Source organism: Crotalus tigris, unplaced genomic scaffold (assembly GCF_016545835.1).
Source record: "Crotalus tigris isolate CLP2741 ecotype Arizona unplaced genomic scaffold, ASM1654583v1 scf7180000017628.32516253702:7417878, whole genome shotgun sequence".
NCBI lineage: Eukaryota > Metazoa > Chordata > Lepidosauria > Squamata > Viperidae > Crotalus > Crotalus tigris.
The window spans coordinates 1,574,504-1,590,323 of NW_024096523.1; the positions used below are offsets into that span (position 1 = coordinate 1,574,504).

At 39.6% G+C, this 15,820-nt stretch overlaps 1 protein-coding gene across 5 annotated transcripts in view; it reads left to right on the forward strand.

Moving 5' to 3' along the window:
• ZNF608 (zinc finger protein 608) overlaps nt 1-15,820 on the forward strand; it is a 147,346-nt gene that overhangs the window by 125,177 nt on the left and 6,349 nt on the right. For all 5 annotated transcript variants that reach the window (XM_039334173.1, XM_039334170.1, XM_039334174.1 and 2 more), the window contains exons 4-5: nt 8,411-8,498; nt 9,946-12,373. In XM_039334173.1, coding sequence (XP_039190107.1) covers nt 8,411-8,498; nt 9,946-12,373 — 2,516 coding nt within the window. The remainder of the gene's footprint in view (nt 1-8,410; nt 8,499-9,945; nt 12,374-15,820) is intronic.

Below are 15,820 nucleotides of genomic sequence, written 5' to 3' on the forward strand. Positions count from 1 at the left end.
TAGAGTCTAGTTTTCCAAGAAGCGCAATGATTTTTCCAAATCAATACAACTCATTGGGCTTCAGAACAAAAGCTGCATGGGATGTGACAGTGCTGAAAGTGACCATGTGCTCTTTTGAGTATTAAAGCACAAAAGCCCATGGGGAAGCAAATGTTTTGATAATGCTTTTCCTTTCTTATTAATGTACTAGAATGTAAATATTTTAGATTGTAACTTAAGTAATCTTACACATAATATAGTACATTACAGATTCTAGGATTGTTTTTGGCTTGTTATATTTTACTATGCACTAGTATATATTAAATCATGCAGGTGATTATGCAGAGCAGTCAGATTATATAGAACATTTATTGAAAGGTAACATATTTTAAAGTCTTGACAAGCAATATGATTAAATAGAACCGTGAATCTTAGAAGTAACCATTTTCCAAAAGAAATTGTCTTCATCGGGCTGTCTATATTGTCAGTCTATTCATTGGAACAGAGGTCCCCAACCTTTTGGGCACCATGGACCGGTTCCGTGAAGAAAGGTTTTTCCACGGACCAGAGGGTATGTGGTTTTGTTTGCTGCCTGCATCTTGTGAATGGGGCTTTGCTTGTTTGTGCGAACTGGTTGCTGGCATGCCATGACCCAGTACTGGTCCACAGACTGGGGGTTGGGGACCCCCCTGCATTAGAAGATCCTTCAGTTTCTTTATCTTTAAATGGACTGTATTTTGGGGACTAACACCACAGCAGTATGTCTCAGAGGTTTATAATTGTGGCAGGAATGTGCTAGTACATAAAGTATGTCATTACAATGCTTGTTATTAATGTTGCCCACTGTCCTTACCTTTGTTTCCATAGGCAAGGTGTAGACTAATCAGACTTCTGTTCCAGCTGGTTTGAGTATAAGATGAATTTAATGGGTGATTCCTTGGCTATATTAGCAATGGTTTTCTTTAAAAATTACAATACATAGCCCTCTGCTTTTTGTATAAATTATCAATTTGAAGCAGGCAGTTTTTTCATAATTAATACCAGAATAAATTAATTTAATCATGTTAAAAATGAGCATGCTTTATTCTAAATTTTCATACTAAGACAAACGTAGATTGTCTACAAGGTAATATGTAAGTTGTCAGACAATTCTGAATTAGGAATCTTGATAACATTAGACAAATTTTTGTGAAAAATCTTTTTAATCTTTTAACCAGTTTGGATCTACTTTGCATGTTTCTTTGACTTATTAAGCAAATAGCCACTTTATAATGGAGTCATGAGAAATGTTAGAGACCATTTGATCCAGACAATGTTTTGATATAGGTAACCAATGTACAGTGGATACAGAAACTCTACATACTTCTGTTAAAATGCCAGGTTTTGAGATGTCAGGCCAAGAAAAATCACTTCAAATTTTCCACCTTTAATATAACTTATACATTGTACAATTCAATTGAAAAACAAATTGAAATTGTTTAGTGGGGAAAATAAAAAAAAACCTGAAATAATGTGGTTGCATAAGTGTTCACACCCTCTTATAAGAAAAGATTTGGTGTGGTCAGAATTATCCAATCACACTCAAACTGATATTAAATAATAGTACACACCTGCCATCACTTAAAGTGATTCTGATCAAGCCCATATAAAGTTCAGCAGCAGTAGTAGGATTTTTCTGACATTTACTCAGTTGCTCCTTACAGAAGAAGCCATAGTCTGCAAAGAGCTTGTGAAGGTATCAGTCAAGAGAAGGGTACAAAAATATTTCCAGCATATTGAATATACCATGGATCACAGTGAAGACAATAATCCACAAGTAGAGAAAGTATGGCACAACATTATCAAGAATTGGATCCCCCTCCAAAATTGATAAAATATAGGAAGAAAATTGGTCAGAGAAGCTACCAAGAGGCCTACAGCAACATCACCAGAAGAAGATCAGAGTTTTGGAATGGCCTAATCAGAGCCCAGAAATCTAATTTGAAAATCTATAGGGCGACCTGAAGAGGCGATGCCCTCGCAATCTAACAGATTGCAAGGAAGAGTGGGCAAAGATTCTCAAGGCAAAAGACTGAATGCCGTCATAAAATCAAAAAGTGCTTCAACAACGTTTTAGTTTAAGGGTGTGCAACTTTATGCAATTATGTTATTGTAAGTTTTTTATTATTTTCCCCTCTAAAATTTTTTCATTGTCTTTCAATTGATGTGTACAACTTATATGTATATTAATGGTGGAAAAAATTTGGAAGTGATTTATCTTGGTCAGATTTTTCTTTTTACATCTCAAAAGCATGGCATTTTAATGGGTGTGTGGACTTTATATCCATTGTAGCATGTAACTACTATACTGCAACAGTTTACATTTGATTTTAATGCCCTAAATGAAGTTTTTTGCTTAATAGGCAAAATTATATAAATTAGGTGTCTTAATACCTCATTAGCTTGTTCCAAATATGAAAAAGAGGGAAGACAATGTGTGCAACCTTGGACATTTCTAAGGAAATAAGATTTATATATTTTAAAAATTAAGGGATTGTCTTGTTGGTTTGTTTTCAAGCAATTTCATAAATCTATATTTTCCTCCATTCTTGTGCTGATAAATTATCCCATCACTCTGTCCATCTTTATAAGTTTAATGGCCATCTAGTTAGTGTGCCAATTTCTGATCTAATATATCTCCTGCAAATATTACTATTATTTATAGAAAATATTCCTTTCCATACGTTATAATGCACCACTTGGATATCAGAATCATGGTTAATGACTACACATTTTATTGTAATACTTTAGGTATCTACATGTATTTTGTAGCAAAATATTTATTATGCAAAATTTGTAATGAATTGATTATTATATACTATAAAGTCAGTGCCAACTTTTAGCAACTGCACGAATAGTTTTTTTTTTCATGACAATCTGTCTCTAACCGTGTCTTTCAAGTCTTCTAATGGTGATCCAATCGTCACAGTAAGTGAGCCCATCCACTTTGCTGCTGGTTGTTTTCTTGTTCTCTTTCCTTCCACTTTCCCAACATTAGAGGCTTTATCTATGTGGGAAATCCTTTGTACAAATTCAAACAGGTACACTTAATCTCTAAATTTATCCATTGCAATAATGTCCCCAAATAAAGTACTTTGCCCCCAAAGAGTGAAGGCATACATGGGGGAAAAAGTGAAAGGAATATTCTGACAATTGTATGAGTACTATAGTTGGCCATGCTATATAGAATATAAGTTGAACCATGAAAACATGGTCAATTTCCATTAATGCAGTTCTTTCACTTCAGTTACTTAGTGTCTTGTCCTTCCAACTAGATTCTAGTTACTATAACTTCCAGAATGAGCATGCTCTGGATCCCATCAGGGATCCTAGTTACCTGGTGGGTTCCAGGAAGTATTCCTTCTCTGTTGTGGCATCTGTCTTATGGAACAGCCTATCCCAAGATACTGCTAACCCTGAGCCTGTTGGTCTAGTAAATGGCTGTGGGTTCCCCTGGGTTCTGAGGCCAGGATGTTGATTGAGCTCTGGTTTGGATGTGGTTTGTATGATGAGCTGATAATGTGATATTTAGGATCCAATTTCTTTTAATTGATTTACATAGTTGATTTCTTTTTATTTCTGTCACTGCCAGAATTCCTGAATAAATGAATGGCTGCATAAATATAGTAAATAAATAATACTCCCACCTCCAAATTCTATTTCTTGATGTGCATTAGAATACATTTCAAGGGGAAAGCTTATGCTTCTTTTTATCTGCATTAATATTTCAGAAATTTTTATTTCTGCTTTTGGTTTTGAGCACTAGTTCATATACTGTTACCTCCCATATTAATTTCTTTATTCTAGTTTTGTTTCAAACTCTGGTTGAGTTTGGATTAAAAAGTCTGCTACACTACAGAGAGTGTCACTGTTATAAGCCCCTTCTTTCCTTTTGTTGGGTTGGGGAAAGAGATCTTTCCTTTGTCTGAGAAATTCTGCAAGTAGAAAAGGCAATCTGAAACATCCAGCAGACTTTGAGCAGTAGGATGCCTTCATCATAAAACAGAAAGCCATCTTATCTTTGATGAGCAAATCTGAATGCTAGAAAAACTGATCATCTTCAGAAAGTATTACTCTGACAGAAGTGGGACAAAAAATGTCTTAAGAGCATATAGAGCAGAAAGGAACCAGGTTAGAGTTTTCATCACATATATATTTCTGTCTACTATCATTGTCTTTCCAGTTCCATGCTTTTCTGGTTGAAGCACTTTATTCGCATGATTCACTTCTGCAGTAGATTTCCTAAATTAAATACTCTTACTTCAGTGCTTGCATTCTTATGACCGAAAGAACTAGGGACAGATGTGTGCAAGGCAGTGAGTCCATTTTTCTCGAAACCCACTTGGCAAAAGAAAATTAATACAGAGAAAATTTTGTGACTTAACTGTGGTAGCAGCTGATACAAGCACTTAGAAAACATAATTTTTTTACACTTTACTGTTAATAATTTTCTAAACTTTATTCTTTTATCAACTTTAGCAATTTAGATTTTTTAGGCCATGATTCTTCTGTATTTGTTTATTTATTTATACTATTTCTAGGTTGTTCCACTTCTGAAAGATTCCAGATGGTGAATAACAAAAATTAAAATAAGCATTAGAAAAACATAAAATGATTGTGATGCCTCCCATTCAATTTGACACAAGGCAATCTTTTTACTTGTTTTTGAGAAAGTAAGGAAAGTGGGAGCTATACATAACTCCAGAAGGAGAGAATTCTGTAAAGTGGCTAGCTGAGAACTAGTTAATTTTTAGAGATGGATTTCAATTTTTAAAGAACTATAGATAACCATCCAGATAACTTTGCACCTAACTCAGATTTCCCAGAACTATCAGAAATTGAGGCTAAGACCTTTAGCTAACAGTTATACGATAATTTGACTTTGATTCCAAATAGGTGTTTTTGAACACATGGGTGTAAACATAGCAGGTGTTCCCAACTCCTTTAAGCAGGTAACTCCTTTTACAGGATTATGTAGCAGGTTCAGAGGTAAGATCAACCACATGATCTTGGGAAAAGTTGTGATTGCTTTAAAATATTTCATACAGATGATACAGTTTTACTCCCTCTTACGAATTAAAAACAAAGTGATGCATTGTGCCCCAATCAGATTATGGACAACGAGTGGGAATGTACAATCACATTTACAGTTCTTTGTCCCATCCACGCACATACTGAATTATTGGCTACATACTGCATTGTAAACCTGTGCCAATTACTCAGTGAATGAACTGTATGAAAAGGGCCTCTTAGATGTGCTCTTTGAAAGAAGCACAACTACTTGCTTCATTAGGCATCTTGGTAGAAATCTGATCTGTATTCAATCATATATGTCCATATTATTTTAGGAGGGTTTTAGGCAGCTACAGCTGCTTCAAGGAACAAATCTAGTCAGTTTGCACAAGCATTTTATGTAATAGTTTATAAAGAGACTAAATGTTATTTGGACAGCAGGCAAATATATAAAGGATCACCATATAAGTAACTACCAATCACAATCAAGTCATTTGGGGAAGAACACTGTTCTCATATTCTGTTTGTGAGCTTTTCATTAGCCTCAGTGGAACTCAGCGTCTACGTCAGGGGTGTAAAACTCTCAATGTCACATGACATGTGACATTTCATGACTTTTTTTCCATTGCCCCTAATGGGGTGGACGTGGTTTCGGCATGACGCATCCGGCCCACGGGCCTGCAGTTTGACACCGGTCTACATCCTTATGTAAATCCACATATTACTTAAAAATAAATTTGGGTTCATGTTATGTATTAGTACAGAGAAGCAGTGTTCAAGTTCTAAGGAACGGAGAATTTCTACCATATATTTTTTAATCCATCATATGGGCAGTACTGCACATACATAACTGGCACTTCTCACAGTTTCTGGCAGATTTTTTTTCCCCACCAGATCTCATTTGTGCAACAATGCTCAGTTTGAATTTTAGGAAAAGAAAGAACCATTTAGAAGTTTGAGCTGACTTCATTTGGGTGCTTTTCATCCTACAAAAATAAGTCATTTGTTAATACTGCTATATTTAGACATCAAGCAGGGTCTAAATTAGAAAGTGTTAAATAGTTGATGGAAAACTTCCAGAAATAGTTACTATAGTTCACTAATTTTAGGTTTAACGTTAAATTTGCCATTACTAATCAGCTACAGTAGTTATAACTTATCAGCCTATATAATTTACAATTATAATTGTTTCTTAGTATAAATCATTACTTTGGCAAACAAATTCCTTTTTTCAAGATCCAGAGAAGATTTTGAATGCTTAACGCAGCCCAATTGAGCAGACAGTAACCTTTCAAGTTGACAAGCCCAGATAGTGCAAACAAACCAGAGCGTAATTACAGAAGCAGGAAGCATTTAAATAAGCCTCTTGTGCTGGTGAGATTATACCAGGCTCACTCCCTTCCCCTCCCCCTCCCCATGTCACTTTCTGCTTGCACAGAAGGATTGTGTTACATCACTGTTTTTCTTTCTTTTTGTGCCTCTGCTGCAGTGGTAAGTCCAACCAATCATATGGCAGCATTGTCAGCCAGCCCTGGCCAATCCAGAGACTAAATTTGTGGGAAATATGAAGCCCTTAGGGAAAGATTATAACAAAGGCCTTTTTCACTGCAGACAAATGTTAAGTGTCTGTGCAGACTTTTCCTGTTTTTTAATGCTATTTATTCCAAGAAGGGAAGCCTTGTTGTTTCTTTCATGTTTCTCTTTCAAGTAATTTTAATTATACATTTGTGGTACATCAGAGATTCAGGCACAAAGAGATTTAGCCTATTGCATCTTAAGCTAAAAAAATGCATTAACCTTCTAACAATATAATATGTTTCAGTAATTTAAATACAGCAGATAGATTGAAAAATGTTAAGCAATTGGAAAGGTTTCCAACACCACATTGCAGTGCCCTGGAGAGCAAATGATGAGAAGAACAGATCCATTCTGCATCTGTTTGAATGTGTATTTTTATAGTATAATTGGGAGTGGAGGTATTTTCCTTTCTACTTTTGTTTTTAATTGCGAAAAATGAAATATATTTTTTTGGCCACTACATGCTGTGGCTTTTAGTTTTTATTTAACAAAGATTTTATCATCCATATCTGGAGTTTATGTTTTTGTTTCTTTAAAAAAAGACCTCAAGTCAGGATATATACCTTATGTGGTGGCCTTCTGCATTTACAATAACACGCTAAAACCATGCAGGGAACCATTTTCCCCTCGTCTGATATGCTGTTGAAAATGCTTAAAGGAAATCCCTTCTTCCTTAGTACTTTAGCTAATAGCATTTCAAAATACTTTCCTGCTGTTAAAAGGTCCCTAAGGAAATAAGTTGCAGGTTACATGTTTTCTTTACATTGATGTTCTGGTCTGGGAAAAAGGTTGAATGCAAATTAGAAAGCATACTAGTGACATAAATTGAGCCGACAAGCTGGAAGTATGAGGCAGGATGTCATTATTTATTTATTTATACATTATTTCTCAGTTTAAAGGCTGGGATGGAGTTGGAATATACAAATATGTAGTGTGAGGGAAAAAACTTTCATATTTGCCAATTGGTGCTAAATATTTACAATGAATTACAACTTGATATTGTTGCTCTGTGTCTTTTTTAGCATGTCTTATAATGGATATTATGGAAACAATTATTTGTGTTCATATATATTCTAAATCTGGTGGAATATAGGTATTGTCTACAAGTCTAAATATTAGAAATTGTTTTTTATTTGAGGGAGCACTCCAGAAAAGAAATCTGATAGCTCTTCGGTGTTTAATAAAGAATACTCATTGACGCATTGATTTTCAGTTTGCTTTTTGTTAAATATTGGAAAATATTTCTAATTCAGTTTTTCTAAATTTTTGTACTTGGGAGGAATGCCTTCTTAAGAAAAATAAAGAGCATTCAATATTAGCTATGTTGATAATATTTAGAAATATTAATTCTACAGTATAGTGTTTATATTGTGTAATTGCCTCTAAAGTAGGTATCATTTCAAATAAATATACTCTGTGTACTCTCTGAGAAGCGTTTCCTCTTGCCACCCAATGCCTTGTAGGCCAGTTACTGATACTCAGCTTAATTTCACTAGTGATCAACAATAATTATGCAATAATAGAAAAAAATTAAGAGGTCACTGTTTTTAAAGCAGACATAGTAAAAAGCATTCCCTCTCACTTTAGCATCTTGATCACTCCCTTATTCTTTGCTTGCATGCACATTCATTGTTCTGTGGGTTTTAAATGGAAGTCACTGAAACCAAACAAGAGGAAGTTGGCAAACCATAATCTGTGAAAACAAATGAACATTTAGCTGTTTTTCTACCGTTCTATTTCTGAACCAAGTCCAAAAGTCATGATTCCCACCAACCAAGCTTTGTTTCTTTTCCATCTGCAGGTGTCCTTGTTGTTAATGTTACTTGGAGGAATAAAACCTATGTTGGAACGTTGCTTGATTGCACAAAACACGATTGGGCTCCTCCCAGGTAAGTAATTATCTGGGGGAAGTGGGGTCTGCTTTCTTGTTCACATTCTGACATAAGAACTAGACAGATTATAAGTTTTTTTTTAAAAAAAAATCATTTCACATAAATGAAACCATATGTTGGAGGAAAAGTAGGCCATGCAGAAGAAATTATTTGCAAATTGAATAGGCTTCGTATTTATCCCACTCCTCCAAGACCTGCAGAATGTACCCATATTTTGAAAAGCTTTAAGAGGGAGTTTAGGTGCATTAAGTCTTGCCAGTACTGTATTTCAGTGCATCTATTTTTGTTTTAATTTTAGAAAGCAGGCATTGATCTTGCCATCAAAATTGCTGGTTTTGCTCTGAGTTTCAGCACTGTAACGTAGAAGGCCATAAAGTGAGATCTGGTGTGTGTTTCCTGTAGGCTATTATTTGCTCAATCCTTAGCAGAATACATGAATGGATTTCTTAAAATAAGGAATAGTGAATGAAATCCAGTATACAGTTAGAGAAAATGTGGGATGCCTCTCCTGCTTCCTCTCACATCTACTAAGTTTGATTCTAGCATGCTAAGGCAAAAGAAAGGGAGAAAACACTATGGTGTTAATTAACAATTTTATGTTGTTTGCAGTATTTCACTGTTTATCTTTTTATGTGTCTGGTGTTATTTCATTTTACTGCTTCTGTGTATATAGTTTATTCTCTTGTTAAATCTTTTAAAAAAGAAAAAGAAAATAGTAAGAAATAGCAAGTAAATCACCTCCTGCAAAACTTTAAAAATTAAAGATGTAACTGAGTACCTTACTAAAATAATCAACCCCACGGATTACTACCCCATTCTTCTCCTACATGTGGGGACCAATGACACAAAAATGAATCTAAAAACAGTAATAGGAGATTATGAAGAGCTAGGAAAGAAAGTTAAAGAATTAGGAGTGGTGTTTTCATCAATACTTCCAACAAAAGACCAGCATCCAATGAGGGAGCAAAAGATTTTAGAAACAAACCCCTGGCTTAAAAAACTGATGTCATCAACAGAACTTTGGCTTCCTAGACCGTGGTCTGCATTACCCACATGAAGGATTACTGGCAAGGGATGGGCTATACCTCACAAGAACTGGAAATAATATATTTGTTCCTGACCTTTAGAACCCTAATTCCAAGCAAAAACCACTAGATAACCAGTCACGTAAGGAGGTAGGGAGTAAAGAGAAAGAAGAAATTTAAAAAAAAAAACCTTAATGAAGTTTTTCCCTTCCAGCTCTATATTGATTGATTGATTGATCCTTCTCCCTCCTTAATTTCAGATGACTTAGGGAAGTGTCCTCCTCCCCCTCCCTAAACATTACTGATATTGGGAGGGGGGGTCTGGATGTCCTATATGTTGGTTTGCCATTGAGACAGTTTTGAGATTTGATTTTTTTCCCCATGTATCCAATTCTGAGAACTGATTTTATTTCTAACAGGTTTTGTGAATCCCCAACAAGTGACCTGGAAATGCGAGGAGGTCGGGGCAGAGGAAAGCGAGCAAGATCTGCAGCAGCTACAGCCACACCTGGAACTGACATTACCTTTACAGAGTCCAGAGGACTACAGAACAAGAACAGAGGTGGTGCCAATGGAAAAGGAAGACGGGGCAGCCTTAATTCTAGTGGCCGCAGGACGCCCCCCAACTGTGCCATGGAGGATATGAAAGTCAGCCCTTTGTCTAATAACAAGAGGAAAAACAAGCCACCCATGGAGCTGGACTTGAATTCCAGTTCAGAGGATAACAAATCTGGAAAGCGCATGCGCACCAATTCTAGAAGCACTCCTACCACTCCCCAAGGGAAACCAGAGACAGCTTTTTTAGACCAAGGCTGCTCTTCTCCAGTGTTGATTGATTGCCCCCATCCTAACTGCAACAAAAAATACAAGCACATTAATGGGTTAAGGTATCATCAGGCTCATGCACATTTAGACCCAGAAAACAAACTGGAATTTGAGCCTGACAGTGAAGACAAAATCTCAGACTGTGAGGAAGCACTCGGCAATGTGGCACTTGAATGCAGTGACCCAAGCACAAGTTTATCACATTTTGATCAGCTGAAAGGGCCCCTGTCTCCTTGTTCCCTGAGTATCCCTGGAACACCAAAGGGGAAACGGGAGCAGGCCCACAATGGCAGGAATTCTGGCAAAAAGAGGGGCTTGAACAGTGAACTGAATAGTCTACCAGTTATTTCCAATATGACTGTGACTCTGGAAAACTGTTCAGTGGCAGAAAACAGTTTGGCCAGTGAAATGCCCAAGCTAGAAGCTGAAGGACTAATAGACAAGAAAAACCTAGGAGAAAAAGACAAAGGCAAAAAAGGCAGTAACTACAAAGTAGATAAAAATCTGTCCAAGCTGAAAACTGCCAGACCCATTGCCCCAGCTCCGGCTCCCACACCGCCTCAATTAATAGCTATCCCCACAGCAGCCTTTACAACCACCACCACTGGGTCAATATCAGGATTGCCCTCCCTGACAACCACTGTTGTGCAGGCTACACCAAAGAGCCCTCCGCTAAAACCTATTCAACCAAAGCCCACAATCATGGGAGAGCCAAGCACTGTCAGTCCAGCTCTCACATTACTCAAAGACAAAAAGAAAAAAGAGACGAGAAAACTTAAGGACAAAGAAAGCAAAGAGACTGGGAATCCTAAAGTGGATTTGAAGCTGGGAAAATTAGAGGACACCAAGGGGTCTGGGAAAGAGATTACTGGGCATTTTTTAAAGGAACATCTCAGCAAGAATGAAGTGCTAGCTAACGGACTGTCAGAGTCTCAGGAGAGCAGGATGGCAAGCATTAAAGCTGAAGCTGATAAAGTTTACACTTTCACAGACAATGCCCCCAGCCCTTCGATAGGGAGTTCCTCCAGAATGGAATGCAGCCCTTTAGTGAATGGACAGTCTTCAGTGGCGCCACTGCATGTGTTGACACAGAATGGAGCAGAGGGTGCTGCTGCTAAAACTAACAGTCCTGCTTACTCAGATATCTCTGATGCTGCAGACGATGGTGGTTCTGACAGCAGGTCAGAGGGCATGAGGTCAAAGGCCAGCTCTCCTTCAGATATTATTTCTAATAAAGACAGTGTTGGAAAAGGACATTCTTCAACGCCGGTACAATTACCCCAAGTAAAAGAAGCTCATTCTCCTTATTACCATGGCTACGATCCTTATTATTCTCCAAGCTACATGCACTCTGGACAGGTCAGCACCCCCGCAGCTGGGAACAGCAGCAATAACCCCCAGGGAATGAAGATCAAAAAGGAGGTGGAGGAAGAGGCTGAGAAAAAAGATAAGGCAGAGCCTCCAGAATCCAAAAAAAGTGAAGCTGGTGCCACTAATTTGCAGCCTCAACACCAGTCTGTAATAACTCAGAGGCATCCTGCACTTGCCCAGTCACTTTACTATGGCCAGTATGCTTATGGGCTTTATATGGACCAAAAATCCTTAATGGCCTCTAATCCTGCTTATAGGCAGCAGTATGAAAAATACTATGAGGACCAGAGATTAGCAGAACAGAAAGTGACTCAAACTGGTAGAGAATGTGAAAGGAAAAACGAGCTCCAGCTGAAAGACCTGGGAAAAGATGACAAGTTGAAAAATATACCCTCTGCTACAATCTCAAAAGCACCTTCAGCTTCAGAGACCAATAAAAACAACATTAAATTAGGATCATCAGTCCCTAATAAAACTGAGGAAACAAGTAAATCTCAGATGCTTTCAAATCATCAGCAACAGATTCAGTCCGATAGTTTCAAAGCAAAACAAATGGAAAACCATCAGCTTATAAAGGAGGCTGTGGAGATGAAATCTGTTATGGATTCTATGAAGCAGACTGGAGTAGATCCTACTACAAGGTTTAAACAGGTGAGAAGGCAGAAAGGTGAGGGGTGGAATTATTCTAAGCTTAGATCCTAGGGCTTTTGGCATTTACTTGCAGATACTTCTGCCAAGGATTGTGCAGCTCATGTGGACGTTTTTTTCTTGCTTTCTCAAGCAAGATTTGTTGCTATGCTCTCACCCAAATTTCAGGATAGTAGCAACTGACCTCCACAACTAAGCCCAATGTTAAAAAGAGAGCTATCCTTGTGTTGTAGTGAATTTGTATTTTGAAAGATAGAAATGATGACATAACTTCAGGGATTTGTCTGAACACTTAGTGGCTATTCACTATTCTTCCAAGGTTCAAGGCCAATAAATATCAGTGGAGTGTGCAATCCAGTAAGAGTAGGGTAGAAAGAAGTAATTGAGTCACTTGGCTTTTGAAGCTTAAGGATATTTCTAAACCTTATGGAGCCGTGTTCTGCTTTCAGTCTGGAATACTGAAGTGAGATTCTTTGCATGCTTCTTCTCCTCACGCTCTGCCAGAACTCTTCTTTCCTTGAACACTTGTTATGTTAAATTATCCTTCTGTTTGTAAGCAAATTTGAGTGTGGTTGCAAATTTGTGGTGATCAGAAGGGTTGAAAGGGGTGAACAGGCAGAGAGGCTGCATCTGAGACCTTCAGCAATAATTATCCCCAATTGGCTTTCTTCTAAGTATGAGAAGGAATTCAGACTCCATAATCTGCAGCCAACTAGCTGGGACTGGCAGGAGTTGGCATCTCAAATTTCTAGATTATAGTATAAAAAGCTACACATAATTGAAGAAAGCATAATGCTTCCAAAAGTCATTCACATATGTAGAAATACTAGTAATTCATGGGGAGGATTTATTCTTCGATAGGTTTGTGGCAAAATCTGAGAATCCCTGTCTTATTTAAAGTGGTAAATATAAATCTCACTGTATAATTCGGCTTATTATATCAATAAATCAGCAAATAGGAAGATAATATGTTAATGTTATGCTTTGCAAATATTTTCAAGTATGAGAAGAAGAGTTTTAACTTTTTTCAGACAGGGTAAATATAAATAGATCTTATTCATGCTAGTCTTTGATGGAAGTCATAAATCTTAGCTTTATATTACACAGCAAGATCTATATTCATAAACCCACCCACCCCCAGTATGAAATATTTTATTGATGTTTGCATGAATGGTTTAGATCAGCGATCCCCAACCTTTCTGGCACGAGGGGCTAGTTTTCTAGAAAACAATTTTTCCACAGACCAGGGGGAAGGCATGTTTACATGCACAACCTAGATCCTGTGCCTGGAGAGATGAAGCTTTGCTCATTCACCCACTGCTTGCACAGCCTAGTTCCTAACAGGCCATGGACTGGTACTGGTCTGCAGCCCAGGGGTTGACAATCCCTGGCTTAATTAAAAGAAAATTGCTAAAATCTGCAGTATACCCAGTTAAAAACCACAAAATAATAAATCAAAAACATACACCAACAGGAATCAATTTACATTGGTTTGCAAGGCATATATATCATAATGATGCTTTCTTTGTCTAGCTCAGGGGTAGGCAACCCAAAACACTGAAAGAGCCACTTGGATCCATTTCCCACCGAAAACAAAATGCTGGGAGCCGCAAAACCTTTTTGATATCTAAAATGAAGATAACACTGCATATATATCCTTTTTACACACACACACACACACACACACACACATACACACACACACATATATAATAAAGGTAAAAAAGGATATATGCAGTGTTATCTTCATTTTAGATGTCAAAAGGGTATGTCTCTCTCTCTCCTCTCCGTCTCCAAGGCAAGCTGCCCTCCTCTCCATCCTGCGCCCCTTCCCCCAAAGAGATTGGCTGGCACAGTTTGTCAATCGCCACTCTTTCTCTTCCTCCTCATCCCCCCCCATTCTGGCTTCAGCAGAGTTTGCACCATAAGAAGAAGAAACAGAGAGCTTCCCCCCACACCCACTGTTTCTCTTCCTTCTCCCCTCACTTCTTCGGCACGTGTTTGCTCGGAGCCCACCCAGATTTGAGCATTTTGGATTCCAACTCTTCCTCCCACACTCCACATTCCCATGGATCCCTTCTTCCTCCCCCCACTCCCCCCACCCCAACACCGGCACTGCCCACCCCTTTTCCCATCCTTCCCGTGAGCATGGGGGGGCATGCCTAGCTTGCAATGGGGCCAGCATGGAAGGTGATGCCGCTGCCACGAAGAGGGTAGCAGCCCCGGCGCCCAGGCGCAGCAGCCAGAATGGTGGCTGAGTGGCCCCCCGCTCCCCTCTCTGGGCAGGCAGCAATCACGCTCAGAGAGAGAGGCAGAGAGCAAGCCCGGCCCGGTACCTCCCCTCTTCCAGCCAGGATCCTGGTGAACAAGCCTATCAGGTCCATGCCCAGCAAGACATACTGGGACTCTGGAGAATGACTGGGTTCCCCTCCTCCGCCCTAGCACTTGGGGGCAGCTCCTGTGCACCTACCCCATGCCCTGTCTGAGCCCCTCTGCCTGGCCTGATCCAGACCCTGAGGGCACTCAGCTGGGCAGCACTGGGGGATGGCTGGCATAGCGCAGGCGATACCAGAGCCAGGTGGGACTCAGCAAGAGCGTCTAGTTGGCCTCTCCCCCTCCTGATCTCCATGCCCACCTGGACTGCAGTCGTTTTCGCCGGGCCGGGAAGGTGTGTCTCTATCACCAGCCCCACCCTGCCCCACGTCGTCATGTCAATGTCGGGCTGGCCAGCGTAAAAGACGGCTAGGGCCTCCGCTCTCGAGCCAGGAGGGGGGCGACTGGGCGGCCAGCGCCAAAGTGGTGGAGTGGGGGCAGGAGGCAGCAGAAGGCACTGAAAGGCACCTAGGGCACTGCAGACCGGCCTGAGAGGTGGAGAAGGTGGCCGAGGGAGCCGTCAGCCAACATACACTTAAGCTAAGGGCGAATTCAGCACCTGGTTCGGCGCCAAGAGAGCCAGGGAAGCGCTGCCTCATTTGGTCGAGCATGGCTCTGGCGCTAGTGAGGCTGATATAGCGGCTGGGGTGAGAGGGTGCCATGAATGGCTATGGCTCCCCATACCTGTACATGGGCGGCCCAGTGGCTCAACCGGCCCAGGTGCCCTTGCAATGGATGCCCAAGTGCACATGCTGCTGCAATCATGGCGTGCTCTCACGGCTGAAGGGCCACAAGAGTGGCAGCGTGTCATGGCTGCCCAGGTGGGGCTGCACCGCCAGCAGGCCAACAGGAGCCTGGAGAGCCTTTTGCTCAACACAGTGCGCATCCTGCCAGCCGCCATCGCCGCCCCCGCGCCCTCTGCTACGTCACCTGGCACCCCGGAGCAGCACTCGCCACCGCCGCCCAGGGACGGTCATCTTACCTAAAATAAAACCAAAACTATAATTGTATCTTTAAATTTTATCTTTAAATGTTATGTATTTTATCCATTAAGGTAGTGAGGGTTCATTTAAGTTC